The 26,858-nt window shown below is 48.6% G+C and overlaps 14 protein-coding genes across 14 annotated transcripts; 7 read left to right on the top strand and 7 right to left on the bottom strand.

Moving 5' to 3' along the window:
* Positions 1 to 313: 313 nt before the first annotated feature.
* On the bottom strand, positions 314 to 1,458 carry BGW36DRAFT_438671 (uncharacterized protein; the record flags this gene model as incomplete). The annotated part of the gene is made up of 1 exon (XM_046221485.1): positions 314 to 1,458. Exon 1 carries the CDS (start codon positions 1,154 to 1,156, stop codon positions 314 to 316), a length of 843 nt encoding a protein of 280 aa, XP_046067255.1. The 5' UTR covers positions 1,157 to 1,458.
* A 925-nt stretch (positions 1,459 to 2,383) lies between these two features.
* Positions 2,384 to 3,073, top strand: BGW36DRAFT_431722 (uncharacterized protein; the record flags this gene model as incomplete). Its single annotated transcript, XM_046221018.1, has 1 exon — positions 2,384 to 3,073. One exon carries the CDS (start codon positions 2,384 to 2,386, stop codon positions 3,071 to 3,073), a length of 690 nt encoding a protein of 229 aa, XP_046067254.1.
* Positions 3,074 to 3,510: 437 nt separating this feature from the next.
* On the bottom strand, positions 3,511 to 4,374 carry BGW36DRAFT_305569 (uncharacterized protein; the record flags this gene model as incomplete). The annotated part of the gene is made up of 1 exon (XM_046212080.1): positions 3,511 to 4,374. The coding sequence occupies one exon, from the start codon at positions 4,372 to 4,374 to the stop codon at positions 3,511 to 3,513; it is 864 nt and encodes a 287-aa protein (XP_046067253.1).
* Positions 4,375 to 4,563: 189 nt separating this feature from the next.
* BGW36DRAFT_387795 (uncharacterized protein) lies at positions 4,564 to 6,498 on the top strand. The gene has a single exon (XM_046217168.1). The coding sequence runs from the start codon at positions 4,911 to 4,913 to the stop codon at positions 6,387 to 6,389; it is 1,479 nt and encodes a 492-aa protein (XP_046067252.1). The 5' UTR covers positions 4,564 to 4,910; the 3' UTR covers positions 6,390 to 6,498.
* A 264-nt stretch (positions 6,499 to 6,762) lies between these two features.
* Positions 6,763 to 8,417, top strand: BGW36DRAFT_305648 (putative FAD-binding monooxygenase; the record flags this gene model as incomplete). The annotated part of the gene is made up of 5 exons (XM_046212089.1): positions 6,763 to 7,007; positions 7,110 to 7,359; positions 7,415 to 7,729; positions 7,789 to 7,936; positions 8,005 to 8,417. 5 exons carry the CDS (start codon positions 6,763 to 6,765, stop codon positions 8,415 to 8,417), a joined length of 1,371 nt encoding a protein of 456 aa, XP_046067251.1.
* Positions 8,418 to 8,814: 397 nt separating this feature from the next.
* Positions 8,815 to 10,556, top strand: BGW36DRAFT_363502 (uncharacterized protein; the record flags this gene model as incomplete). The annotated part of the gene is made up of 4 exons (XM_046214469.1): positions 8,815 to 9,101; positions 9,153 to 9,582; positions 9,640 to 9,776; positions 9,824 to 10,556. 4 exons carry the CDS (start codon positions 8,815 to 8,817, stop codon positions 10,554 to 10,556), a joined length of 1,587 nt encoding a protein of 528 aa, XP_046067250.1.
* Positions 10,557 to 10,740: 184 nt separating this feature from the next.
* BGW36DRAFT_305485 (putative glycerol dehydrogenase) lies at positions 10,741 to 11,869 on the bottom strand (the record flags this gene model as incomplete). Its single annotated transcript, XM_046212072.1, has 4 exons — positions 10,741 to 10,937; positions 11,009 to 11,386; positions 11,443 to 11,739; positions 11,806 to 11,869. 4 exons carry the CDS (start codon positions 11,867 to 11,869, stop codon positions 10,741 to 10,743), a joined length of 936 nt encoding a protein of 311 aa, XP_046067249.1.
* An 824-nt stretch (positions 11,870 to 12,693) lies between these two features.
* On the top strand, positions 12,694 to 13,602 carry BGW36DRAFT_305568 (putative inositol oxygenase; the record flags this gene model as incomplete). Its single annotated transcript, XM_046212079.1, has 1 exon — positions 12,694 to 13,602. One exon carries the CDS (start codon positions 12,694 to 12,696, stop codon positions 13,600 to 13,602), a length of 909 nt encoding a protein of 302 aa, XP_046067248.1.
* Positions 13,603 to 13,666: 64 nt separating this feature from the next.
* Positions 13,667 to 15,814, bottom strand: BGW36DRAFT_387789 (cytochrome P450). The gene is made up of 2 exons (XM_046217167.1): positions 14,950 to 15,814; positions 13,667 to 14,887 (listed from the first exon to the last, which is right to left on the bottom strand). The coding sequence occupies exons 1-2, from the start codon at positions 15,342 to 15,344 to the stop codon at positions 13,732 to 13,734; spliced, it is 1,551 nt and encodes a 516-aa protein (XP_046067247.1). The 5' UTR covers positions 15,345 to 15,814; the 3' UTR covers positions 13,667 to 13,731.
* Positions 15,815 to 16,085: 271 nt separating this feature from the next.
* Positions 16,086 to 17,204, bottom strand: BGW36DRAFT_263794 (uncharacterized protein; the record flags this gene model as incomplete). Its single annotated transcript, XM_046210100.1, has 1 exon — positions 16,086 to 17,204. A coding segment is annotated over one exon (1,119 nt), but the record flags the coding sequence as incomplete, so codon positions are not given.
* Positions 17,205 to 17,837: 633 nt separating this feature from the next.
* BGW36DRAFT_387786 (uncharacterized protein) lies at positions 17,838 to 18,822 on the top strand. Its single transcript, XM_046217166.1, has one exon. The coding sequence runs from the start codon at positions 17,907 to 17,909 to the stop codon at positions 18,372 to 18,374; it is 468 nt and encodes a 155-aa protein (XP_046067245.1). The 5' UTR covers positions 17,838 to 17,906; the 3' UTR covers positions 18,375 to 18,822.
* Positions 18,823 to 20,679: 1,857 nt separating this feature from the next.
* On the top strand, positions 20,680 to 22,036 carry BGW36DRAFT_387784 (uncharacterized protein). Its single transcript, XM_046217165.1, has 2 exons — positions 20,680 to 20,780; positions 20,846 to 22,036. The coding sequence occupies exon 2, from the start codon at positions 20,884 to 20,886 to the stop codon at positions 21,787 to 21,789; it is 906 nt and encodes a 301-aa protein (XP_046067244.1). The 5' UTR covers positions 20,680 to 20,780; positions 20,846 to 20,883; the 3' UTR covers positions 21,790 to 22,036.
* A 235-nt stretch (positions 22,037 to 22,271) lies between these two features.
* On the bottom strand, positions 22,272 to 24,079 carry BGW36DRAFT_400501 (retrograde regulation protein 2; the record flags this gene model as incomplete). Its single annotated transcript, XM_046218637.1, has 6 exons — positions 22,272 to 22,828; positions 22,899 to 23,063; positions 23,122 to 23,379; positions 23,442 to 23,684; positions 23,741 to 23,834; positions 23,885 to 24,079. 6 exons carry the CDS (start codon positions 24,077 to 24,079, stop codon positions 22,272 to 22,274), a joined length of 1,512 nt encoding a protein of 503 aa, XP_046067243.1.
* A 558-nt stretch (positions 24,080 to 24,637) lies between these two features.
* Positions 24,638 to 26,624, bottom strand: BGW36DRAFT_387780 (uncharacterized protein). Its single transcript, XM_046217164.1, has 5 exons — positions 26,458 to 26,624; positions 25,964 to 26,407; positions 25,634 to 25,893; positions 25,045 to 25,576; positions 24,638 to 24,988 (listed from the first exon to the last, which is right to left on the bottom strand). The coding sequence occupies exons 1-4, from the start codon at positions 26,616 to 26,618 to the stop codon at positions 25,134 to 25,136; spliced, it is 1,308 nt and encodes a 435-aa protein (XP_046067242.1). The 5' UTR covers positions 26,619 to 26,624; the 3' UTR covers positions 24,638 to 24,988; positions 25,045 to 25,133.
* Positions 26,625 to 26,858: the final 234 nt, after the last annotated feature.

The following is a 26,858-nucleotide window of genomic DNA, read 5'->3' as shown; positions in this document are numbered from 1 at the left end:
CCAGATAACTTCCCATCCTAGTCTTTACTATCCGGCGGACATGGAGGTACAAATTACATCTGTCGCTATCTCAAGAATCATTGAATATTGCATGATTCTTCTGGATAGCATCACAAGCTCCCGAGAGGTATTATCTAACCTCATGATGTTGAATGATGTGTTAGCTGCAGAATCAATGAATTGTATGATGCCAATTGCAAGCGATGTGCTGCCTAGAGCATCCCTCGGAAATCCAAAGGGTAGCATTCTGGGACCAAATTTTGACTTTCGACCCCTTTTTGCACCCGAACCTGATGGCTGTGGCCGATCTTGATTATTTTTGGTTTGTTGTGGGAGCGGTTCGGAAGTGTATTCTCCAGGTCCATTGAGTAGAAATCTCTGAACTTTTTTCGATTTGATTGACATGTTCTGCCTCCTGCTCGGAGAGTTCTTCCAAGCTTAATGAACGCAGGTACTCGTTTATTTCGCTTACTAAAGTGTCCTGGTGCCCCGAATATGTTCGCTTATTTGTTAATTCAATATCCTGTTGATTTAAAATGGGAAATTCATTTGAGTGGTCGGTGAAGGGTGGAGTACGACCATCTGAAAGAGTTTCAAGCTGTGGATATGACACGCTCATACTAGCATCGTCAGGTAGAGTGTGAACTCTTCCATGGTTGGTCAGCGACAAACCTGACCTTGCGAGAAGGCTCTTATACACAAGATCAGTAATATCATCAACTCGATCAAGCATATCAACGCTGTCGATCTGAATGTAATTCCAATCAAGATAGCCTTGTTTATGACTAGCAGGATAAATTTCTCTGCTGAACGCGTTGCTGCGCGCTGGTCCTGGTAGAAGTTGTTGCGATTGATTGGACCTAGCTACGATTGACAAAATGGATTTTGATATTGTGATGTGGACGAGATTAAGCTGGGCAGAAAGGCTCTGTCTGAATTTTTCGAGATCATCAGCCGCGTTAAAAGCCCATTGGACCTTCCTTGGAGCACTTGTTAGGAATCTGCGCTGAGAGGATTTTCCCATCGATTTCTCGTACTTGTCAATGGCCCTTTTGAAATAATTCACAAATTCCCATGAGTGTGTCGAGTACTCCTTTATTTGGCTTCGAAATGACTCCGACACATCTGAAAGATCAAGGTGTTGGACGTCGTCCATTGTCTTGAGAAAGCCTTGACATTGTTGTTGAGCAATAAGATATTCTGATCTTGACCACCTGCCTCTTTCAAGGCCTTGACAACCTTTGTAGCGAATTCAAGGAAAAGGACAATATCGCCTGGAGAGAAACCGAAACTCATGCTGTCTTGCTGTGTGAAAAGGAACTTCGTGAGTACACTTAATTCCGTGGTCAAGCTCGTAATCCGCTGTTGACAGCCTTCTTGTTCCTAGATAAGCCGATCAATTCGATACTAAATTTTGATAAGTTTAGGGTAAACGACCGGCCAAAGGTGTAAGGATAGGGATGGCAGAGCGTGGCCTTGTTGATTCCTATGTCGGAGCAAGGCGTTACTAATAGCTATGGTCTCAGTGGGTAGCTATTCGCTACCCCTCCTTCTGAGCAAGGATTCGGACCGGTGTTTGTACGTTTGTCAGAATATTTGGCACTAAGAATATTGGGAAAATATTCGAAATGCCCAAAATCACGATCAATAACGCCAAAACGCCATGCCAAAAATTGACATCCCTCAATTTTCAATACCTTACCCCTAATGACAAATATTGGTGTAAATTCATATATAAATATACCTAGTCAGATGAGTTTTTTACAACTCAGGCTTGTATTTCAATCCAATTGAATTTTCACTAAACTCAATTTGTTCTAACGCGTAGAAAGTCTGGCAAGAAACTCAACACCAACCTCTCTACATTCGTAGAGGGGAATTACAAAGGGTTGTAGATAAGTTTGAACAAACCACAATAGTACCGCCACATCTCGAAAAATACCGCACTAACTTGGCAGAGTCTAGAATTATGCAAGAATGACTAGCCACTAGGGAAAAATCATCATGGAACGTATTAATGAAAGCACATTTGAATCCTGCTGAACTTCCACTTGCCAATAGTCTTGGCATGCGTATTACTGATACTGCCTTACAATAGGTTTAGTGAGCACTACTCATGCAGTCTCATAGATTTCTACTGTTCATCATCTGCCAACGCACAGGAGCTAATTGCCACAATCTCTCTAATACCCTCTTTGCTCATATCTAATCGATTGGTCATTTAAGTAGCGGGGGAACTGCGGGGTCACAAGTCTCCACTCATATCTTTCAAGTGAAGTTATGAACCAGTTTTCTTGGAGTATACTGGAGTTTTTGCTTATGCTCAAGTGACTTTATACTCTAGAAGAGGTCAAGATATCCAAATATGTTGTCGTTTCGTGAAATGCTAATCCGGGACCATCACGCAAAAGATCCATATGAACAAGGACTCTGGTGCAATGTGCTTGGAGAATACCTGGAGCCATCTACGATCGAACCATTTGACTTTTTCCCCCATCTCTTGCGAGAAGAGATTATGCAAAAGTTCTTTGGATCCAGCAGCGCAAACGAGTTATACTCTCCGCGAAACGGCTTGCTTATGAACAGGCGAATTGAGAAACATTTTTGTGAATTCTCTATTGTTATTGTTCCTATCAACGATCCTATGACCCATCGCCGCTGGAAAACTATGGTACTGAATAAAAGGCTTTTGAATGAACAAATATCTGAAGGAAGCTCAGAAACCTTTAAAATCATTCATGATAAGGAGTTGACTTTCAAGGGTAAAGCTCGACCTGCAGCACGTTATGCGTATTTCCACTACATGGTAGCGATGATGAAAATAGCAGCAACCACAGAACTTGGTATTTTATCTTCTGATTATCAAACCAATTGTTGGGATGAGCCTACTTTTCGCCGATACCTTGTATTTGATAGCTTATCAAAACTTACTGAAGAGATTGGGAAATGCACCTTAAGCGAACTGCCAGAGATTAGAAAGCGTTTTTTTGGCCAGAGCGCTTGGGAGACAGGTAATGAGGAAACGACGGCAAAGTTGGTAGTTGACGCTTTGAATAAAAGAATGCAAGGTTAGGAAAACACCTTTTCTTGAGGTCTGAACACGAAAGTCTGAGGCACATCTGACTCGTGCTTTAGACGCAAAGTTTAATTTTCTATAGGTTATTATTTTAGCACGCACATCTTTGTGTCTATAGACATATTCTTGAGAGCTGGAGAGAGAAAAATATTTTGGACGCAGATATCTAAATTATATCATACAGTGCTTGAAGTCCACGTACTAATAGTCTTAAAATTCTATTCCTGTTGATGCCTTACACTTAGTTAACTGAGCACTATTCTTTCACTGCTTATCGCAAGGTGTTTGAAGGTTACCATTCACTTAGCGTACATGTTGTTGGACAGAAAACAACATACTCTACTATTCTTATCGTTTCAGGGCACTGGCGCGCACAGCGCGTGTCTATGGTTATTCCGGATCTTTTTCTGATACAGATTAGTGTGAAACATATATTACACACTGACGAACTGGAACAGCGATGCATCCTCTATGCGTTCAACACGTTCTGTCGTGGCATAGCTAGACTTGAGGACGGAAACACGATGATAGTATGCACCGTCGTACAAAACAAACATGCTTGGAAGCCCTCGAGGGATCAAAGTGAAACAATCTTGAGGTTCAGATTGAAAGCCAAGGGAGTACCAATGCGCACATTTCGGGCATTTGCTCCATGCATTGTGCTCCCGGCACTCTTCGGGCAGGTACTCCGCCTTGTCAGGTCCAAGGGTGATAGAAAGGAACTTGTCACCTGAGCTGATCCTCGTCTTCCCGCCATTCACGGAGAGGCGGAAAATTTGTCCATTGCTGTATATATCCCCTCCAAAAAAGAGCTCAGACTTGAAGTCGCCTGCATCACCCGTCCAGAGACAGTCACCAGTAAGGGGATAGAGACAGAAATATCCGTTGGGGTGATAAAGATCAATACCATCCGCAGAGATAGGATTGTGATCGTTGATAACGGGATCAGAGAGTGATGTCAGAATATTGATGTTGCTAGGATCGTCAAATATGTTCATAGGATTAATCTCAACCTTGAGCGCATCAGCAATGCTGGCCGTCCACGATCCGCTCTGTGAAAGATACTGTGCCTCACGGCAGATATAAAATATATCATCTCGGTAGTCGGGATGGCTCTTTAAGTGGCCAATATAGGCGCCATTGTATATTATCTTTTCCTCATCATCAGATAGATAAAACAGGTCACCGCGGAGGTGGTGGTTACTATCAAGTGCGAAAGTCTGGCCATCGTAGTGAACAGCGATATAGCGGCCAGTAACCACGAAATGGAACGGCCGATCTAGCGCCTCGCCATCCATATTAGGGCGGTGGTCGTTTGAAATCCTGCGTCGCTTTGTCAGTTTTTGGTACGACTTTCTATGGCAAGGATGATGTTCACCCTGACGACATAGAACAGTCTAGTTGTTAGTCTCTGTCAGATGACAAGATAGCATTAAGGAGTAGTACTCATTTTGACGGGCTATGTGTCCTAAAAAACGCTAAACTAAGCTTGCTTACAACTAAAAAGGAATGGTCGATATGATAACCAAATCGGGGATAGCGTTTTTCAAGATAGGGCTTAGGAAACAATTCGGGAGTGATTTCGACTCCAACTGTAACCCTCGACTTATAATTTCTGTAGGATTTTGACGTTGTGGCAATGCCAAATCCACAGTAATGTATGGCTGGTGTGACTTGGTATTCTTAAACTCAGTACGGAGCATTATGTGTAATGATGAGACTGAACACGGCTTAGTTATAATCTGACTAGCCCCAGGCAGCACTCTTCAAGAAGGAATCAGAGCCTGTGCAAAGGCAACATTCTTACTTTTACAAAACACCCAAAATTGTAATCATGTCACCCAATCTACATTGGCAAAAATCTTCAAAGGGAGTCTGGGAACGGGATCTTGACGAGTGTGAGAAATTTTACTACCTGTCTGCGAGAAAAGAGAATGGGTGCTTGCCTGTCACCGGCTGCGCGTCTTTTATAGATTCCACGCGTACCACTGAAAACAATCGCGTTGAAGCTGCTTTTCGGAGTGCCTGGACCTCTCTCCGTCACAGACATCCAACCTTGGCCTCGCATGTTCAATATGACGAGTATACCGATCGATGGAGACGAGTATATTCATCACCCGGGAATTCTGATGAGGTGAGGCAGTGGCTAACATCTACGTTTCATGTGCTTGACAGCGTGGGAGATGAACTCCAATGGTTTAACCAGCATGCTCCTACCTTCAAGGACTCCAGCATATTTCTCGTCCAAGGCCAGCCGTCATTTCATTATACTCTCTTTTTACGATGTCCCCACGACGTTATCGACGGCGTTGGCATTCTCCTGCTCGTTAACCAGCTCTTTGACTACGCTTCCCGAGCCTACGACCAAGAAGACAAATATGCCGCCCCAGAATGGGGCAGTGAGGGTGTAAATCTCTCTCCGTGTCTAAGAGTAGCCGCCAATGTCCAGACATTATCGGACGCTCAATCCAAACGCCTCGCCGATATTCAATCTAAAAATGGTGCCTTATATAATCACCCCGGTCTTTTAGGTCTTCCCACCAGCTCTGTTCCGGTCCCCTCAACGCCTGGAAGAAGGGAGCGCCTTTCATTTACGATTCCAAAAAGGGCTACAGAGCAGATCCTGCAACTTTCCAAGTCTATTTCCCCTGGCGTCAGTGTAACCCACGTCTTTATGGCGGCGTTAGCATTAGCTTTATCAGAAGTGCAGCCGCGGGAAGAGAACCCTCAATTCTTTCGTTACGTGAACCACAGCATGATCAATCTTCGTCCATATTTGAACAGGCCGTACGATGGGCCAGATCATGCGGCTGCTACCTATCACACAATCTCCGCGCAAGCATTAGGAATCGATGTAGTCGTCCCGGATTCTTCAACGAGTGAAAAAAGCGAGAATAAAGAGAACAGATTATCGCAAATCGCTACTCGGGTGCGTGACTTTTACAAATTAATTCGTCCCGACCAGCTCTCCACGGTGGCCACCCACGATCAGATCGGCTTCGCTCCGTCGATATTCAAAATCTTCACACCTGCTTCAGGAGTCGATCCTCATGCCGTGTCAGAGCCTATTTTCAGTTCTGTCTCACTTTCTTCTATTGGTAACATCTCGTCAATAGTAGCAACGAAATATTGCCCTCTTGAGTTGGAAAATGTCTGGGTTGCCAGTGAGCCAATTGGTGCAGCGGTGGCGCTTTTCCTTGGAACTTGGGATGAGAAGATAGAACTGTCGGCCGTATTTGATAATCGCTATCACGAGGCGGATTACATTGAGAGTTTCTTGCGCCGTATTGTTAATTGCGTTGGGACAGTCTAAATATTCTCCTGCCCAAGCTGCACCGTCTCTTTGAAGCATTAATAACGATATTCTTGGGAATATGCTCCATACGACACAGAACTTTTTTGGTCTTCTCACCATAGATAATTCATTAGTGCTCACTAAGAAGCACTAATATAGTATACTATCACGTCATCAAGCCTTATCAATGCAGATGTTGAAAACTGCATTAATAATATTGCACAATAGCGCGACAAAATGACCAATTCCGTATCCGCACTCTTAAATAAAGCCTGTAGTCAGTCAGTCGAGATAATCAATCGCTCAAAAACCGATTCATATATTCAATATATCACCCTCACAAACGGCAATAAAAACACCTCTTATAACGTATATGTAGATTTAACTATCAATGTCAACCGAACCGTCTTCAAATGTCCTCCGCATTGCTATTATTGGCGGCGGTCCAGCTGGACTCGGTGCAGCGATTGCATTATCACGCTTACCGAATGTCAAGATAACGCTGTACGAAAAGGCGCGCGAGTTGAGAGAAGTCGGCGCTGGAATTAACATTGGATACAATTGTTGGAAGGTTCTCGAGCTTCTCGGGGCAGCCGAAGAGGTTCGAGGGCATGCAGCACAGAATGTGCTTCATCGGTAACCTCCCTAATAATCATATTATCTCTAACTATTCGACACATATGCCTTTATATATATATATATATATGTATACATATACTTTCTTACATGTGGTGGTAGAAATGCTATATCCGGTGAAATTCGAAGTGAGAGACCTGCTCAGTCCTCTTTACCCCCCAAGTACCGGTCACACCGCGTGAGGAGAACAAGATTGCAATCTGCTCTGATATCAAAAGTGCCACAAGGTATCATACAACTTAATAGAAGATTGGTATCACTCCACGATGAACTGCACGGCGTTCGTCTAATTTTCGAGGATGGCGACGAGACAATCGCGGATCTAGTACTTGGGGGAGATGGAATCCGATCTGTACTTACCCTTGCCCTTAGCCTATATCAAAACCTACTGTTGCTAACCCGAGCAGGTAGTGAGATTATCATTGTTCCCGGACCATGTTACAAAATTCACGGGTACAACCATCTGGCGCACCCTAGTTCCAGCCAAGTTGTGCTCTGATATCCCCAACCTGGTTCCAGAGACATCATGGTGGCATGGTCCTGCAGGGCACTGTTATTTCTCTCTAGTTGATGACCCATCAGAATTCTCAGATTCAAACAATTCATCCGAGCAAATGCTAGAGATTTCGTGTCGGTATCTCACAGACCCGGCCCTGGATACCGAGAGGAGGTTTAGTTGGGGGATACCCGCTACAAATGAGCGAGTCACTGTTCACTTCAAGGTAATATAATATATATATATATATATTCGTCCTGCTTTATATGATGCTGAGGATGATAGGACTATGACCCCCGACCACGAGAGAGCCTTTCTCGCGTGCCCGAAGGAAACTGGAAAGAATTTTCAGCTTTCGCAGGACCGAGACTTGATAGGCTTATAGGATGGGGTAAAGTGGCGCTGCTGGGGGACTCCAGTCACCCATTAACAGGTAAAGTCCAAACATCCTTAATCTCACATCTCACCACCACGAAGTTCATTGTTGATATTTGATGTCAGGCGCATTTGGCTCCGGTGCAGCTTTCGCCATGGAAGATGGCTGGATTCTCGCTCAAGCCATAGAATATACTACTAACAGACGCCTTTCAACGGACCAGGGTACCAAGGCTCAGAATATTGCAGATGCACTGGAAATCTTCAATGAGATTCGGTCCCCGTATTATCGACGAATGTACGAACATATCGACAATCAAAAGGCGAAAACCTTGCAAGCACGTGCCAAGGCTGAAAGCGAAAGTAGTGATCCAACGCATATATTCGAAGGAGCCCTTCAAGCTCGGCTCGATTCGTTTACAGCCGTTGGTGAAATGGATTGGATTTATAGGAATGATATTGGGCTGGTTTGGCAAGATTACCTCCGCCGAGAAAAGCTGGAGGATAGCGGGATAGATTTGACTGCCTCTAATCTATGATATTCAATATATTATATATGTAGGAGTGCCAGTATATAGAATTAGCTTATTCCTTAGAATTCTAGCCTTTATCATCAATCCTAAAATTAATAAGTAGAGGCAATTCCCAACACAGCCCATTTATCTCTGCTCAAGATAATCCTTGGATCTTCTGTAATAGTGAATAATAGCTATAGTCATGTTAGTGTATTAGAACATAGAGTAAGTTAGCAACTGTGTGAGTAACAGCATTATTGAGATGTCTGTGGAGTTTATTGACCTCGGCTGTCAACACCGCACGGGCCGCCTACGTCAACCGACCACAGCTAGTTAGTAGTGAGGCATCCCATCTCCCAACTACCCAACTACATGTCCTAACTTTTATGCCTTCGATGGCCTGCACCAGCTAGCATCCATCATGTCCCCCACAGAATACGAACACTCAGTCCACCCGATCATCCAGAATGCGCTGCGCGTGTCTCTGAGCGCTAAGGAGTACAAGTTCCTGCACGAGCGCATCACCAAGCGATCGGCTGCTGTGGAGCGTGCTCTGCCGACGCCAGCCAAATATGAAGCCATCATCCACACGAAAAACAAGTACAATATCGCTGCAGTACGGGCCTCGCTGCGGGTGTTCCTCACACTGAGTGGCGGTCTCTCTCTGGCTGAGCTCGTCGGCGCAAAGATCAAGAAGGAGGGTTCAAAGTATATATTTCGCCCCCGTGCAAAGTATCGACCTTATTAATGGGTTACTAGGGAGAAAACTCGCACCGCTTTAATCAAATCCCCCAATTTCAGACTCGCATTGTCATTTTCTCTGCTCCTGCTGGTCCACCGAGTCTTGTACCGTTTCTTTGTGCGGTTACGCGCGAATCTGCGTACAGAAGATGCGAAGCCGTTCCGAGATCGTAATCCTCGCATTTCACAAGCACTGACGTCGAGATATGCGCCCGTCGTGGGAGCCAGTCTGGCCGGGCTTGCATTGGGGATTTGTCCGGCAGGCCGAATTCGCATCACGATCGCCATCTATACGGCGACGCGGAGTCTGGAGTTCCTATATAATGCGTTGGATGAGAAGGGGTATTTGGAGAAGAAGCCATGGTGGTTTGGCAGTTGGCTGCTGATGCCGATATCTTGCGCGCAACTGTTCCACGCATTTGTGTTTGATCGAGAGACGATTCCGGGGGTACGCCTTCCCCTTCTTCCTCTTAGATCACGATGATGCTAATATGTTAATTTATAGTATTTTGGTTCCTTAATCCTGAAATTCTCGCCGAGTTATATCCCAGGCCCGCCGGAGCGGTTTCCAGATAGCCTGCAGTGGCCAGACAAGAATAATATTGTCGACTCACTTGGCTCCATTGCCGATCTCAAGTGGCCGTATGTACACCACCCGCCTATTACTCCAATTCTAACTAACAGAGCAGGGCATTTATCTCGCCAATCCTCCACCCTAACAACCCTAACCCCCTTCCCGCCAAGCTCCAGTCCATCTCACCAATAACGTCTCCAGCACACCCAGGCATCGCGTCCTTATCGTGTGCACTGCTTCACCCCGCCACCCCAAGCTGCAGCACGGCGTTCCTCCACCACCTCCTCAACTCTGTCCCCGCAATCGTGCGCACCATGACAATAGCGCTACTCGCCTACTCGGCGGCCAGCTACAAGAAGGTCCTCGCCAACCCCATAACCACGACCAACCTTGCCTCCAAACGCATCCTCAGTCTGACCGCCATCCTCTCGACCTCCTTCGGGTCTCTCTGGGCAAGCATCTGCCTGCTCAATAGCCTCCTGCCCAAATCCACCTTACCCACCAAACGATTCTTCATCAGCGGCGCGATCGCCGGCCTCCCGTACGCCTTCGTCAGCCAGGGCCGTCTCATCTTCACCAACATCTTCCGCTCCGCGGTCTACTCTGCGTGGGCGACGGGCGTGAAGCGCGGGCTGTGGCGGGAGTGGAAGGGCGGCGAGTTGGGTCTGGTTGTGCTGTCGTGGGCGTTGATTGGCGCCGTGCTCGAGTCGTCGCCGCAGGCTGTCCAGGGCGCTGGGATCCGCAAGGCGCTGTTGTGGCTGCGCGGAGACGGGTTTGCGGATCCGTCGCGGAAGAAGAGGGCCAAGGAGAAGGACGACGAGGTTCAGCAGGATTCTACGACGCTGTGATGATTATCCATTATTCAACATCCCCTTAATACGCTACGTCTTCAGGTGTGATTTGGTTGTATTTCGGTATCTTATAACAGTAACATATATACGTAATGATATATACTCAACTCTGACTCATACTGGTCATACTAGTCTATATCTCATCCATCCATCCATACATACATACATATATATATTTTTATCACCACTTGTCCGGGAATCCCAAGTCAACACCAAATGGCGGCGCGACGTATCGTTTCACCTGACCCCTGGCCTTGAGGTCGTCCGAGAACTCCTTGATCAGCGCGACGTCGTCTGCGTCGAGCTCGATCAGGGTCCTGTTGGCCGTGATGCGGTCTGGATTGACTGATTTCGCGAGGACGACGGAGCCTCGGGCCACTACAGTACACACTATTAGCCATCACAATCCTCATCACAATCCCTATCACAAGGTAGAAGGTAGAACGTACAGTGCCAACTCAACAACACCGTCGCCGGCGCCACACCTTTCTTCTTCGCAATCGCCACAATCGGCTCGGCCGTCAGCAGCGGACTCCCCGTCGAGCCCAGCGGACTGTACGCTTCGATCAGGATCCCCTTGGCCTGGCAGTACTCAACAATCTCCTGCTGCGCGAGCTGTGGGTGGTTCTCGATCTGGTTGACGGCCGGCACGATGGTGACGTGCGGGAGCAGTTGCTCGAGATACTCGACGCTGTAGTTCGACACGCCGACGGCCCGCGTCTTGCCTGTCGCAGGCAGCGCCTCCATCGCCTTCCACGTGTCGACGTGGTTGTGCGGGATGATGTCGCGCGTGCCGTCGGGGTGTTTGGGGAAGAGGGGGTGGTTTCCTAAAACTATTATTACTAACTCATCCTCTTATATTGTGTTGTTGGGGGATCGGTACCTTTATCGTTCATCCGCACCGGCCAATGCACCAGGAACAAATCGACATAGTCGAGCCCCAGCGACTTCAAGCTCGTATCCAGGCCCTCCTCGACGCGGTTTGCGTAGACATTCCACAGCTTCGTCGTCACGAACAGCTGCTCGCGCGTGACCAGCCCGGCGTCAATGGCCGCCTTGATGCCCTTGCCGACGTCCTCTTCGTTCTGGTAGGCGAGCGCTGTGTCGATGTGGCGGTACCCAACCTCGATGGCGTGGTAGACTGAGCGCTGGATTTCGTCGGCGGACGCCTGCCATGTTCCTGACTCGAGTTAGTACAAGTAGGAAGTTAGACAAGGATTTAGATATGAAGAAGTATTTGACATACCCAGGCCGAGAGCCGGGATCTCGGCGCCCGTGTTTAGTTTGTAGCGGCGATCGGCGAGGGACATTTCGATATGCCAGGTCAATAGTCAAAACTGTTGAGGGAATTGTATACTATATACTCCCTACTATGCGAGTACGTGGGGGCCCCTCTCCTAGTGCGGGGTGCAACCATCACCACTATTATATACAAGTACGGCGGGATAATTGCCGGAGCGTCGGCCGATCTGCGTCGACCTGCCCTAACATTGTCTACTATACAATGCATAGTATGGGGAAATCATGAAATCGAAATCCGTAACAAAATTAAAGAATAAGAGCCGGAGAAAAAAGAATCGGAAATGGCTCCCCTCACGCTGGGAAGACAGTGGGTCGCGCCGCCGACTGATTCGTCGCTCGGAAACCATTTTCACTCTTCCTCTTCCTCACTCCTCACGCCTGACGCCTCCCTCTCCCCGTCAGCGTATTCTGTGTAGTCCACCGAGTGACTCCCCTGGGGATGTCTTGCCTTGTATTGTCGTGGATCATGGCGATCAGCTGCAGGCATCGCCACTGGCTCCCTGGCTAACGACTGATGGTTGCCGATTCTCTCATTTGTCTAGACTACCCCGATCTGAGATGATCTGGAATAGCCATGACGCAGAATCGAGCGGGGATGATGCTGGAATCTGACTTCCGTATACGACCATTTTCCACTTCATTTCGCTTGTACTCGTGCTAATTTGCTGTAGCGTAGTGGGAGCGGATATATAAACTGGTCGAATCCTTCTTCCATTTTCAACATCCATCTCATACATGTCTACATATCTCTAATCATCGAGATACGGTATAAATCGAGATAAAATCGAGATATATCAAGATGGCCCCCGTAGCAACCACGGCCACGCCTCCCATGGGCGTCTTCACCAAGCGCGACGGACAAGCACTCGAGGCCCTATCGGACGACATCGACGCCGTCAACGTGCTCAAACAGCAAGAAAAAACCCTATACGACGCCTCCGAGTTCGACAAGAACAAAGACAAAACCCAATTCCGGCAGTACGAGACAGCCTGCGACCGCGTCAAGAACTTCTACGCAGAGCAACACACCAAGCAAACGGTTGCCTACAACCTGCGCGCGCGCAACCTGTTCCGCAGCAAGACGCGCGCGCGCATGACGGTCTGGCAAGCCATGGAGAAACTCAACACGCTCATCGACGAGAGCGACCCGGACACCTCGCTCAGCCAGATCGAGCACCTGCTCCAATCCGCCGAAGCGATCCGGCGTGACGGAAAGCCGCGGTGGATGCAGCTCACCGGCCTGATTCATGATCTCGGCAAACTACTCTACTTTTTCGACGCGCAGGGCCAGTGGGATGTTGTCGGGGACACCTTCCCCGTCGGCCTGGCGTTTGACGAGCGCATCATCTACGGACGCGAGAGTTTCAGGGACAACCCTGATTTCGGGCATGAGGTGTTTGATACCGAGTTCGGCATCTACGAGCCGGGTATTGGCCTTGATAATGTCATGCTGAGCTGGGGCCATGATGAGTATCTTTACCACGTCGTCAAGGACCAGTCCACCCTGCCGGATGAGGCCCTGGCGATGATCCGCTACCACTCGTTTTACCCCTGGCACAATGCCGGCGCGTACCATGAGCTCATGAACGAGAAGGACCACGAGATGCTCAAGGCGGTCAAGGCGTTTAATCCATATGATTTGTACAGCAAGAGCGATGAGCTGCCAAAGATTGATGAGTTGAGGCCGTATTACGAGGAGTTGATTAATGAGTTTTTTCCAGTGCCAGAGCTCAACTGGTGATATATATATACCCTGATTTTATATAAATACAGTTAGATTTAGTTACTTGATTTAGCTTAATAATGACTCATGACTTTCGGATTAAATAAAAATATTTAAAAATGTATATGGAATAGTTAATCAAGTTAACTAATTGAGAGATGAGGAGTGTAGATAAACAAACACCTCCCTCGGCGCACTCGTCACGCTATACTGCTGCCTATACTCCTCCTTGGGACTCACCGCCACAATCTCATCAAACAACTGCACCAGCCGCGTAATAACATACCCCGCCTCGGTCAACGCAAACTGCTGGCCCAGGCAAATGCGCGGCCCGCCGTTGAATGGCAGATACTCCCAGCCGGGTTTCCGGCCGGCCCAGCGCTCGGGCTTGAATTCTTCCGCGTCCGCGCCCCATATATCCTTGCGCCGGTGCATCACGTACACGGGGTACAGCACTTCTTCGCCCTTGCGTATGTACATCGGCTTGGAGCCGTCCGGTCCGCCGCCGAGCGGCAGGCTGGTGTCGCGGACGGCCATGCGCGAGTTCAGTGGGACAGAGGGGAAGAGGCGGAGGGTTTCCTGCATGACGTGTTGGAGGGCTGCGCAGGATTTGAGTCGCTCAAATGTGATGTCGCGGGGGCTGTGGTAGGGGCCAAAGGTCTCGAGGAGCGTTGACCGTAGGTTTTTATATACATCTGGATGTCGCGCGAGAAGGAAGAATGTCCATCCAAGCAAGCCTGCCGTGGTGTCGCGGCCCGCGAGCAGGATGTGGAGCAGCTGGCATCGCAGCTCGATCGGGTCTTTGGTTTCCTTGATCAGTTCGTGGAGAAACACGTACCGCTGCTTCTTGCTCGCCGCGGCGGCGTCGTCTTTGCCTGTGCGCAGGAGGGCTTGTTGCACGAAATGGTCCGCGAAGGCGTGCACTTCTTTGCAGTCCTTGCTGAATTCGGCTGGGTTGTGAAGCCAGTACAGGAAACTGAAACGGCCGCGGGTACCCAGGTGCATCGTGCCGTCGTCGAAGTGGTCCGCGAGGTTGCGCCAGTTGTACGCGGTGTTTGTGTTGGACATGCCGCCGGGGAGCGCTTGTAGCTGCGATTCGACTGACTGGCCGAACAGAAACTCAGTGGCCGAGTCGATGGTGAGCCGGAAGAACATGGGGCCCAGGTTCGTCGCTCCGGTCCAGCCAGTGGTTAAGTCGGGCTTGATGTGCATGAGGAGCTGCTGCACATGGATTTCCTCTAGTTCCAGATCAGCGACTTGTTGGCGCGTGAACTGCGGCCTGAGCATGGCTCGAGAGTGCGACCTAGTCAGAATATAAGCATAAATAGCCACCCCCCCCCAAGGAGAGAATAGAAAAAGGCATACCAAACCGGCCCATTCGCCGTGAAAATGCCCTGGCCCAGCATCGGCCAGAAATTATTCTGCCGACTGATCGGAATCTCAAAGTCATTGAACTGCGTCGCCAGCACGGCCTGCACGTTTCGTGGCTCGGCCGTGAACAAATTGCGCTTGCCAAACAGCCAGTGCTGAAAGGACGCCACGCCCTCCTCGGCGTACATGGCCAGGAACTCATCGCAGATCAGGTCGCGTTTGTCGGCGTCGTTGAGACGCCGTATATGGTCGATGCCCAGCGGCCATTTGTTGACTTTGGTGTGTGGCGTTGCACAGTTGAGGCGGCGCGCGTTGAAGCGGTGGTAGAGGTGGTTGTAGAGCGCCCGCAGGACGAGAATGAGAGCGAGGGCGGCGAAGAGAACAAACATGTCGTCGATATAATATATTATATTCTGTCTATCGTTCTCAATATACACTCAATATATACTCAATATGTACTCAATATATCGATGCATGGCCAGTCTCAGCAGTGGCAGAGAGATTCTCTCAAGGGCGGCGCCGACCTGGCATATAAGAGCTTCAACCCTGCAGACCGCGCCTTGCGGCTTCTGTTATCCGGGATCGCCAAGTCCATTTCCTATGCCAATAACCATGTAAGACGCATCAGTAGCATTACGGATAATACCATGCGGGGAGTGAGAATGATCGCCTGTCGGACGTCGGACGTCGCTTACTGATTCGATGTGGTTAGCAGATGGAGTTGATGATGCATCATCAGTATAAGCTGAGCGGTGATGCGGGGTGAGCTAATCGTTACTGCTCTAGTCCATGCTGAGTAACCATTTAACTTCACTGTGGTTGGTTAGCTGGATGTTGCATTTTAATAGATAGTCATGCGCTAACGTAAGTTAAAAGTTAAATATATTATTACGTACTATATTATATGGGCGCTTCTCCATCATTGATGTGGAGTTAATGCCTCGGCTACAATTGGTTTATGTTGCCACTGCTCATTGAAATGACTTTAATTGTTAATATTGAAATGACTACCTGTTTCGATAATGAACATGAGGTGCCTGTCTGGCTTGTTGATTGATAGTGTACATGAAAAAGTTAAAAAAGTTGGAGGTTGGAGCCTAGAGAGCATCGTATTCACGGATGAGTCCCTTTCCCTGACCAACATCCTCATAACCCGCCCACTCACGGTGCACGGTAACGTCGTGGAAAACCTCATCCAACATGTCGCGAATCTGGAAATGAACAGCAAACTCACGATACCCGAGAGTGGCATGCGTCGCCGGCAAGTCCTTCTTCTTCGGGTGTCGGCGGTGGTATTCCTGGAGGGCGTCTAGACGACGAATCTCGCGTTCCTGGAGGACCTCCTTGACGAGCTTCAAGGTGAGAAGGCCATCGCTGCGTAGATATTGGAATACCTCTTGCAGATAGCGAAAGGGGATGGCGAGCAGGACTGCGGAGAGGATAGATGACTCACGACTGGGCTGCGGGTGAACGCCAAAGTGAACCCCAGCCAAGCTTGGGTTAGACGCCAGCATGCCAGTGCGTAGATAGTGAGGGATGCGGTCTTGCATGACCTTCACCCAGGCAGTGCGGTCAAACACAAAGTCAGGCCCAATGCAGCCAGCGGCGGATTCGATTGCTAATGAGGCAATTGCAGGCGCCTGCCTCTCGATCACCTCCTCGTTCATGTTCTCGGGCACAACTGGCAGCTCGACGTTACTCTTCTTGCGGGCCTTGCCCTTTGCGCCCTTTTTGGTAGTCTTGCGCTCGTCGGCTGGTTCGTGAGTGATTATGTAGTCTTCTGGATGCGTGCCAAAGTGAATGGCTGTCTCGAGATTAATCAAGCTAATTTCGCGCTCGATCATTCTGAACCCTGCTGCCACCAATTCGTCACAGTTCATGAAAGCTCCCGCAGTCATATAGCAAATCATAAAGTCAAGCTGAGCTCCCAGAGCTTCGTCGGAGCCTTGACCTTCAGGGGCGCCTTCCCAGCCGAGGGCCCTGCGAGTGAGTGCTTTGATGTCTTGGTGGTCGACCATTGGAAGACCGTAGTAGGCTTGGAAGGCACACTCAAAGGCACGTGGCAGGGAGTATTTCTTTCCAGCGACCAGTTCAATGGTAAGCTTCTGCTCCAAGACTTCCTGGCGATTGAGAATGGCCTCGAGAACGGGGCTTTGCGCGATAAGCACACGATGGGTCGCCCAGGTGATGGGATAAAACATTTCACCAGAAGCGGAGTGGAGAACAATCTTACTGTCCGCGAGTTTTCCAATGTAAGAACATTCAAGAAGGTATCGAGATACTGCTAGCTGTTCAAGATAATCGCAGGTTGCAAAGCGAAAGTTAACGCGGTCGGCCATGGTCTCCTTGGACTCATTGACAGAGCCCTCACGAGTCTCAGGCAAAACGACTTGAGGGACGGAAGCACGAGCTTTGGGCGATGCAGTCTTTGAGACAGTCACCTTTGGGAGGGCCTCAGACTCTGCTGTTTCGTGAACGATGGCTGTCTTGGAAGGTAGACGGGCGGAACCCTCAGTACCAGTGTCAGTACCTAGTTGGGACTTCAAAGTAGGTTCATCCACAGTTGGCGGCGTCGGAGATACAACTGGAGGGATGTCAGGTAGAGGTGGCATGTATTTCGGTGGATCATGGCGCGAAGAATTGGAACGATACGAAGAGCGTCCAGACTGATACACTGCCGAAACCTCCTGCTGAAGCACCTGGGGCACCTTCTGAGGCATATTTTGAGATACGGGTGGAGGCACTTGCTGAGTAATATGTTGAGGTCCTTGAGGTACAGCTTGATAGCCGTATGCCTGTGCAGGGTACTGTTGAACATACTGGGCTGGATAAGGCAATCCGTAGCTGTAGGCATAGCAAGCCTCTCCAGTAGGCGCGTACCAAACAGGCTCCTGGCCGGCGTAGTAGCGAGTATTGCCCGCACCTGAATCAGGTCTAGGAGACGAGGCCCCATGGTAAGGGGTGCCTTGGGTGCCCTCGTTTGCACTCATGGTTTCGATCGGTGTAGTTCCGCCGTCAACGATCAAGGGGAAAGGAGCAGAGTCAACAACAGTTTCAGCGTCTGTGATCGAAGCGTCGTCGTGCAGCTCGATCTCTTCGCTACTGGCAGTGCCAGACTTGACAGTCTTGTGCTTGGGCCGTTTTGGCTTTCTCTTGGAAGGAGGCTTGGTGGGTGCTTGGACGGGAGAAGTAGCCTCGTTACCTGCCTCGATACCTACCTCGTTGGTGTTGCTTGCCTGGCTTGGCTTGGAGGAGGGAGAGATATCCTCAGGCACACTGTCAGGCAATGTGGTGATGGTCGCCTCAGACGAGGAAGAGACAACGGACGATTCGACGCTGCCTTGAGGCGAATTATCAGGGTGTTGGCCTGGAACACAGGTAGAATCTGGTTCAGACGAGGAAGATGGAGGGGATTCTGAAGATGAGGAAGAAGGAGTAAGGGTAGGAGGTGATTGGGCTGGAGAGTCCATCTCTCTGTCCAGCTCTGGTGCTACCGGGACCCTCATGGTTGCTGATGTCGTGTTCATCAGGACCACCTGATAATATTGTGCTCAGGATGATTTGTAATTAGAAGAGGGATGTGCGGCACTGTCGTGAGAATTCTCACAGAGTGCGCACACAGCGGGATGAAGGATGAAGCGGTTGGGATGGAGAAGACAAAGGTGGCAGAGAAGGGAGGAGGCTGGAGATGTGAAGCCGCCTGGTTGGAGGGCAAACAGAGGACAACAGGTGCCCCGCTAAGACAGGCAAACAAAGGCTTTCACTTCTTTTTAATAATACTATTCATAGCTGAAAGGCGTTTGTTAATATCCATATTAGTTATATAGTTGTATTAGTTCTATGATGAACATCCTGCATAGTGCTGACGTAGTAAATACAACCGATAGGTTTCTAACAGATCCTATAGAATATAAAATCTATAAATCTATTGCATAATATTTATAACGCAAGGAATCTTCAATGTCCCAAGCACTCTTTCAAGCAATGATCACATCTCCACCACACCCTCCACCTTTCCAGTGACGTGCTGCAGCTCTGACATCTATCCAAAATCAATCTTTCGATCTTCTTCTCAACTTTTTTATCCCAGCAGGATATGCGGAAAGCAGTCGGATGAGAGATTCCAGACTAGTGTTTTGGCGTAGCGGCGGATCGCACATGATACTTCCTCATGGTCCACTGGGGAAATTGGTATTTACGGGTGCATCTTCCTCGGTCTATGGCCGGCAGTAGAAGGGTTTCGTGCAGTTGTAGTGGGATCCCTCCTCGTACGAAAGATCGAGTGGGTATCGCTGAAGTGGACAACATCGATTGGCGGTTTGCCCCTCTGGGGAGGACGAGAAGTTGATGGTTTTGGTGAAGGGAAAGAGAGGTTATATGAGGTCGGCCACGACGGCCTATAGATCGGAGAATCGTCAATTCATCATGTAGCACTGTGGTTTGAGAGCTTTCCTTGAATAGATAGACAGTTATGCCAGATGAAAGAATATGCCGAGTACTTGGACCATTCCAAATTGAAACATTTGAAAACTTGTAATTCTGGCAACATCTGGGGCAAGGTATGGCTTATATACGTTCCTCGACACGTAGTAAATAAGATCTATATAATATAAATTCTCTTAACTCCTCTTTATAAGGTTGTTTCTTATTTTTCTTATCTTTTATACAAAGCTTTTATAAAAAAAAGAATATAAAAAGAATTATTATCTAATTATTCCTTTTCAGTTCATTCGTAACCTACTTCAACAAGCTCTTGCAGGTGCAGACATCTTGTTGAATATCCCAGTGGCTGTGATGCTTTAACAGGGAAGTTGGTCTGTACATATATGTGTATATAACCAGTCCACCTGCCTCTCAGAATATGTGAATAAGAACAAGTTAACATACCTCAACATTCTGAGCAAGATGTTGGCCGTGCAGCCGTGCAGTGTGACTCCTGTGCGACTAACCACTTGAGTGAGAGTTGATTCTAGAGACTTTTCTTGGGCAGAAGTTCCCTGAGCGGCGATTCCCTCCAGAGATTCGCTCCACGGCAGAGATTCGTGCCAGGGCAGAACGTCACATCAGAGCAGAACTTCGCTCCGAGGCAGAGATTCGCTCCAAGGCAAAGTGGGCTTAGTGCTGAGCATCCATCCCTGCCCTGGAGGTATATCTCTGCCCTGGAGCGAATCTCTGCCTGGCGTATTGGCTCCCAGGCCAGAAATTGCTTGGCGCCCAGCAGCCAAGTCATAATCTATGGACAAAGCCAGAATTGGTTAATGGATCCAAATTTGTACACGAAAATCTCGGATCATAGACAGGCGAAAACGCAACTAAAAACAGTGCCTCAAAGAGAATATTTCGGTTAAGCGAAATTTGTGTGAAAATAAAATTTTTGTAGAAGAGAATTGGCTGGAGAAGAAAGATTTCCAGTTTTCCGAACATCACGCACTTCCAAAATTCTCGCATAGCTCAGAGCCACAAAATATACACAGAAGGAAGGTTTTCGCGAATAAGAAGGCTCTCAAGCCTCATCCCTACTACTAGTACTACGCTGGTGAGTCAACTGCCAAGGTTGATAGACGAAAATAATAGAATTTACGAGCTAATAATAGTTTTCACCAGCCCATGAAATCGCGTATTTCGGACCGACTTTTTGCCAAGATTTTAGCAGAGCGCAACAGTGGCAACGCTTGGTCATGTCTCAAATCCTAGTTAGGGTTTACACAACCTGGTGGCATGCGGCTGAATTGCGCCGCGTCAGGCCCTATTCGGCTTCAGGGTGACATTCACTAATAACTTTAAGTTATTAAAATTCAACAGGGCTTGCTACCCCTTTCTACCCCGTACGTACTCGGTAGCTATGTACAAGTAGTGACCGCTCCCGTGAAAATATTAATACTTCCCCCAGTTTTGGACGCGTTTATTTCCTTGTCTACGCTCGCCATCATGAAGGTCGCTTGTTTCTGGGTGTCTATCGCCCTCTCGGTTCCACGGGCTCTGGCTGCTACCTCCACTACCTCTACTGCCGCGGCTCCAACCTGTACATCTTCCCTCATCACCAGTCTCTGCAGCTACCCGGAACCTGGCCCAGACTTTGCCGTCGCCAGCGACGGCAAGGCCTTCTGCTGGGACTACTGTAACGACCACTCTCCCTGCAACTTTGTTATCTTCTCTGCCGGCAACCCCTACACGGGCACCGGCACGTGCTGGCTGTACCCGGGTGAGACCTTCGATGCGAGCAAAGGCAGCTCGAAGTGCGACAATCCCAGCCTGTCCGTCTACAGCAAACCCCAGTGTGCTGGCGGGAGCGCAACCACTACTGCCGGCGCCTGCGCCGCCACTGCTACTCCCTCTGCTGTTGCCTCGGTCTGCGGGTACCCGACACCGTCTGATGGATGCTTTGACAGCTGCACTGCTAGTACAGGTGCATCGGACTGTTTGAGTCAGTGTGCAAAGGCCGATTCCTGCAGCTATGTCGTCTTTAATCCGCACAATCCAAGCAACTCGCCGTATGCCCCGGGCAGTTGCTGGATGTATCCGAACGGCACATTTAACCCTGAGTCTGTGACCGCTTGTACTGGCGCTCCTGAGCAGTTTGTGTACAACAACTCGTGTCCCAAGCCATCACCTTCATCGTCCTCCGTTTCATCATCTGCTACGGAGCACTCTGGCACTGCAACTGTAGGTGCAACTCCAGGCTCAACTACTAGCGCTGCTCCAGGCTCTAATGGCAAAACTGCAGGAAATACTACGGACTTGACTGCTACCAACAATAATTCTGCACCTGCCGGCCTCTCGCTCAGCAATCCACTCGCTATAGGCGTGGCAATCTTAGCATGGCAGGCCCTTTAATAATATCCTGAAAATGATATATCATATATTAATAGACTTCATGTGACGTCACTTCTCCTCGTGTATCTCTCGCTACTGTAGAGGCCATGTTAGGTTATTCATCCCATCCTGCAAATAATGGACTAGGGTTCCGAATAGTAGGAACCACGTTGCTATCTTGGTCGATCTAAGAAAGAAGCAGGAGAATTATACCTTTGTAATTACGAACACTAATATTTATTAATAATACTAATGAAATTAAATAAACTGACTAGTCAGTTGCTTTTTTATTGGTGATAGGAAATATCGCACTCATAACATTCGAACCTCTCCCTCTCTTCTATTGATACACGAACGAGGCCAATACAACCATCCATCAAAATAAGTGTAAACAAGCCTTGATCAAACTCAGAGAAAATCCGCCGTGTCATAGATTCAATCATTTTTGTTAAACTTGAATTCATACAATTCCGCTTTAGCGCAGCGTGCAATAGCATATAGTACTACAATATGTACCGGAAACGCAGGTGACTGTCCCCAGCATCCTCGAATGTCTTCTCACCATCAGGAATCGCAACACCATCAGCCTCACATTGAGATATTATTGCATCCTTCTTCTGGTTCGCGGTTCTCATAATCCACCATTTAAGCACGATGCAGACGGCCGCGAGGCAGAGCATACCGAGAACCACACCGTGGCCCTTGAAGAAACGTGGCGGTGCATTGTATATTTTGGTGCCCATGATACTGAAGCATTGCAAAAACACCTGCACGACTGCCCATGCCGTACTCCTCTTCGTATACCCGCCATGGCTCGTCACAACCCATGTAGCTCCCAGGATCACACCGGGATACGAGCCTGCCGCAACCAGAGACGTCCCCGCGACTCGCCCTGCCTTGGATGTCGTCGCCAAAAGCAGGATGAGCCCGCTCACGCAGAACAAAAAACACACGAGCAACGGTATAGCTCGCGCTTTGTACAAATCGGCAAAATAGCAAGAGAGTGGAAGCGTTACAGCCGCGCAGGCGTAAGGAATAATGCTGAATAGTTGGGTGCGAACTGCACATGTGTTTAGGTTATCAGCATACATAATGTCCGTGTCAAAATAGACTCTAGGGTTATCACATACGAGGAGAGAAGCCAAAGGCATTGATGAAGGTCGGAAGAAAGAGGGAAAACGCTGCGACAGCGAGACCGAACGCCCCAACTGTAACGGCATCCAGCCACGTCTTGGGATCTTTCAATGCCTTGAGAACCTGACCAGGAACAAACTTTACATGAATCGAGTTCTGGGCTGTGAATAGCAAGTTAGTTGAGTTGATTATTACACTTTGGATGACTTTTTTTCAAACCTTCAGTGACCCTCTGCAGGATGAGCTGCCGTTCAGATGCATCGGAAAAAAGAAAGCTCCCCTTCTCGGCCACTACCTCGGGGCGGCCAGGCAGACTAAAGAAGGTCAGGACTCCCCATGCGATCGTCGGAACGCCTTCGACTATAAAGAGCCACTGCCACGAGGCATAGCCGTGTACACCGGCCAGGTTCTTCGCCACACCGTAGGAAATCAGGCCGCTGACGGCACCAGCAAGGGGTGTAGAAAGATAGAAGAGGGCTTAAAGATGTTAGCAAATGTACTTGGCACGTTTGTGAGGGGGGAAACCGGCAAGGACTTACCTGCTCTTAGAGCAATTTCATCCGGACGGTACCAGAGACTCAAGTAAATAAAACCTGTCTGGACGAATGCTTCACAGAGGCCGAGTATGAAGCGAATGGCAATCAATGACCCCTCTGAATTTACAGCAGCGATGCATGTTGCCATGACCCCGAAGAGCATCGTGGCTAACCCAAACTGATGACTTGGTCTGAAGTATACCAGGCCGAGAGCGCACGGCAGTTCGATAATCATGTACCCGATAACTGAAAAATTAGATCAGCGATGAAGAGCTAACATCGCTAACAATGGAATTACGTACAAAAGACCATCAACGCATTGAAGTATTGATCATTCGTCAGATGCAAATCTTGCTGCATTCCCATCACGCGTGCATTGCCTATCTGCCCGCGATCCTTTAAACATAATTAGGAACTAAGCATGTTTCTGTTTTAACCAGACTTACGACGTATGCAAAAAAGAAGCAGCCGGCCAGGAGGGGAAGCATGCTCAAGTCTTGCTTAAGGAGCAGTTTTCGTTCTTGTGGAGATTTGGATCTTTTGGATTGATTGTTCTCTCCGGTAGAAGCCGCGTCACCTTTGGAGGCTTCGACATCGTCGATGTGACAGTGCGAGTCCTTGTTGATGATATCACCCGGCATATTTGATCTTTGTTCAATCAGCAGAACTATTCGGATCAGAGGGTCGCTCCACTATCCTACAGTGTCTGATGAGAATGAGTGAGAATAATGTATTAGCAGGCTGAACCTCAGTCTAAGTATATTTGAAAAGGCAGCACCATTCCCTTTATACATACGATCACCCACGGCACCCAGGGGTGGGTTATTCGTCCCTTAACACTCTGCGAAACCTTCTTCGAGAACCATTTTTCATAAAAGTCAAAGTATATGACAGTGTGGAGAAATCCGGGGGAATACCCTGCCACAAAGTCTTGGGGATTGGGACTGGGGAGATTCGTTGGACGAAGAGGCATGTCTATCGGCGAGTATCGGCCAAATCGGCCACATCCGCTTTAACCCTAAGAGAGGGAAACATGCCGTTAGATTGTAAATGGGTCGAGAATTTACCTCAATATTAGACTAGAAAAATCGCTGCGATGCTTTTCAGTCTAGGGGTAAATTCGAACACATGACATATAAGGTTTTCGTCTGGTGCATTACAATGGAGACCAAGGTAAATAGGAGAGCCGAATAATAGGGCAAACATGTTACAGTCATCTTTCATCTTTAGGACGTATATACACTTAGAATATCAATCAATCGTAATTGATGTCAAATACAATACATGTTACATATTTCTGGCTAACTGCCGCTCCAGACTAGGGACATATAGAGGTCATCAAGCTCTGGAATCGCAAAGAAAGTCGTGTCCTGAACGGGTATGCCATTTGGTACACTTACCAAGCTTGTATCCAATAGCGCTCGAGATTCACCCCCGGTATCAGATTGACTGAATTGAGAGATGCCTGGGGGCTCTTTGACAAAAGGGTTTTTTTGGTGATTGTATTCATGCCTCCACCACCACATGGAGTCAAAGAAAGCATTCATCGTCTGTTTACTCAATCAGTGATCCGCGAAGCTACGGGTAAAAGGTGATAAATTCTTACCAAGCGGCTATGAAGCCGAAGACTAAGGTTGCCACTATATGAGGAACTGCCAGGATTCCGGAAGGCCGATCGACTTGACCAGAGCTGGGTCAGGATACTGACGACTCTTGAGTCCAAATCAGACGGCTCGACCGATCTTCGTCTCGCAAATTGGATGACAGTCGACTTGACCAGAGCTGGGTCAGGATACTGACGACTCTTGAGTCCAAATCAGACGGCTCGACCGATCTTCGTCTCGCAAATTGGATGACAGAGAAGTAGGAGCGTTCGCCACCGACGAGATCAACCTGTGTCGATAGGTGGCTACGGGAGATTTTCAATATCAGGGACGCAGCAAGTAGCAGAGAGCGCAAGTGATAAAAGGTCGAGTACACGCTGAATCCTATCCTCTTGTCCAGTTCCGTGGCGCCTTCAATCACGCTCCTGGAAATCGAATACAGCTTGATGATACCTAAGTTGTCCATGTCTTCTGGGTTAACCATGAGCCGAAAAGTGGCTATATGTAGGCGTGTAGAGTTTAGGACAAATTCATCTAAAGAGAGCACCTTATGAGTCCATGTCGAGCCATCATCTAGACTGGAGGACATACCAAAGCCATCGCACAATTCCGACTCGAACTCACGCACCCGTCCATCGAAGACGTCAATCATGGCATTGACAGCGTTACTATCGCTAGTCGGGCCCATCGCGCATTGCATGATCTCAAAGATGGCAGCCACTTGAATCCGATGCAGTCGAGTCTGGAACAAGAGCCGTGATGACAAGAGGCCTGTAACCTCCTTTCTACCGCGCGGGAAACTAAAAGAGTCCAAGACATTGAGAGGAGGGAGGCCATCGGCAATACTGGCACTGCACATGATTCCCTGTTGCATGAGCATCGGGCATTCCAAGAGAAAGGGCGGGGGAAAGGCTCGCATACCTTTGACATATAATGAGACAGTAATACCACAAGTTGGCTCGATACCGTTTCTCGGCTACATTTTCCCGTATGTATGTCCGGGCAAATTCCTGCCCCTCGCCGACGATGTGCAGACCACACTGGAGTGCGAGCTGTAGTGCCGCACCAGCGATCGTATGGGTGGTGTCTCGATACATGTGAGTGACTGGAACTGGCCATGCGCATAGTAGAATCAGTCCTTCAATTGTGTGCAGCGGCGTCAACCTCTCTGTAATATATCGAAAGGCGAGGGCGACAATTCGCGACGACAGGCGGCTAAAGATGGTCGGATCTTCATAGTATCTTTGAGACCCAACTGTGATAATGGACCAGAATAAGAAGGGGCATCTTTCGTAAATGGCGTTTGGTGAGATGTCGTTAGCGGCATTGAGAACAGGGACGATAGGGCAGTAGTGCTCAAAAAATCTCGGTATCAATCAGCATCCCCCGTATTTCCTCAGGCTGGGTAAACGCACAGTGCAAAGCAGTCGTTGATTTTCTCTGGGGGAATCATCACATCATCGAGGGCCCGTTGTTTGGTCTCAATTGGGGGAAGCAGGAACCCCGTATAGCTCTCCTCCCGATGTATGGCGGTGGGACTATCATCCACCGCGTGAGGACCGGCAGTAATCGGCATGGAGTTGACCATTATCGGATCGCTCGGATCCGACAGAGATGGCGAATCGACTTCTACATCGTGAAGCTGGCATCGTAGGCGGCTAATCTCCTGCTGAAGATCCGCTTTCCTGTGTAATGTTACATATAACCGCTTGTTGATATTAATTGTTGAGACTAAGGGGTCCTTACGTCGGTCTTTTTACTCGTTTGAAGTCGCTCACGATGGCACAGGAAACGCCGATTTGGCGGCACCGGGAGC

This window comes from Talaromyces proteolyticus, assembly GCF_021365285.1.
Source record: "Talaromyces proteolyticus strain PMI_201 chromosome Unknown BGW36scaffold_12, whole genome shotgun sequence".
Lineage (NCBI taxonomy): Eukaryota > Fungi > Ascomycota > Eurotiomycetes > Eurotiales > Trichocomaceae > Talaromyces > Talaromyces proteolyticus.
Note: the sequence above shows the minus strand (reverse complement) of the source record. Positions and strands in the feature narration are given on the sequence as shown.

Coding starts and splice junctions, on each gene's coding strand:
- BGW36DRAFT_387795 (XM_046217168.1), top strand. CDS start 4,911: ATGTCACCCAATCTACATTGGCAAAAATCTTCAAAGGGAGTCTGGGAA.
- BGW36DRAFT_387789 (XM_046217167.1), bottom strand. CDS start 15,344: ATGTTTGTTCTCTTCGCCGCCCTCGCTCTCATTCTCGTCCTGCGGGCG. Junction 14,888..14,949: donor ACGGCGAATGGGCCGGTTTG/GTATGCCTTTTT, acceptor TATTCTGACTAG/GTCGCACTCTCGAGCCATGC.
- BGW36DRAFT_387786 (XM_046217166.1), top strand. CDS start 17,907: ATGGTAAGGGGTGCCTTGGGTGCCCTCGTTTGCACTCATGGTTTCGAT.
- BGW36DRAFT_387784 (XM_046217165.1), top strand. CDS start 20,884: ATGAAGGTCGCTTGTTTCTGGGTGTCTATCGCCCTCTCGGTTCCACGG.
- BGW36DRAFT_387780 (XM_046217164.1), bottom strand. CDS start 26,618: ATGCCGATTACTGCCGGTCCTCACGCGGTGGATGATAGTCCCACCGCC. Junction 25,894..25,963: donor TGTCTCATTATATGTCAAAG/GTATGCGAGCCT, acceptor AATCATGTGCAG/TGCCAGTATTGCCGATGGCC. Junction 25,577..25,633: donor GGAATTGTGCGATGGCTTTG/GTATGTCCTCCA, acceptor TGCTCTCTTTAG/ATGAATTTGTCCTAAACTCT.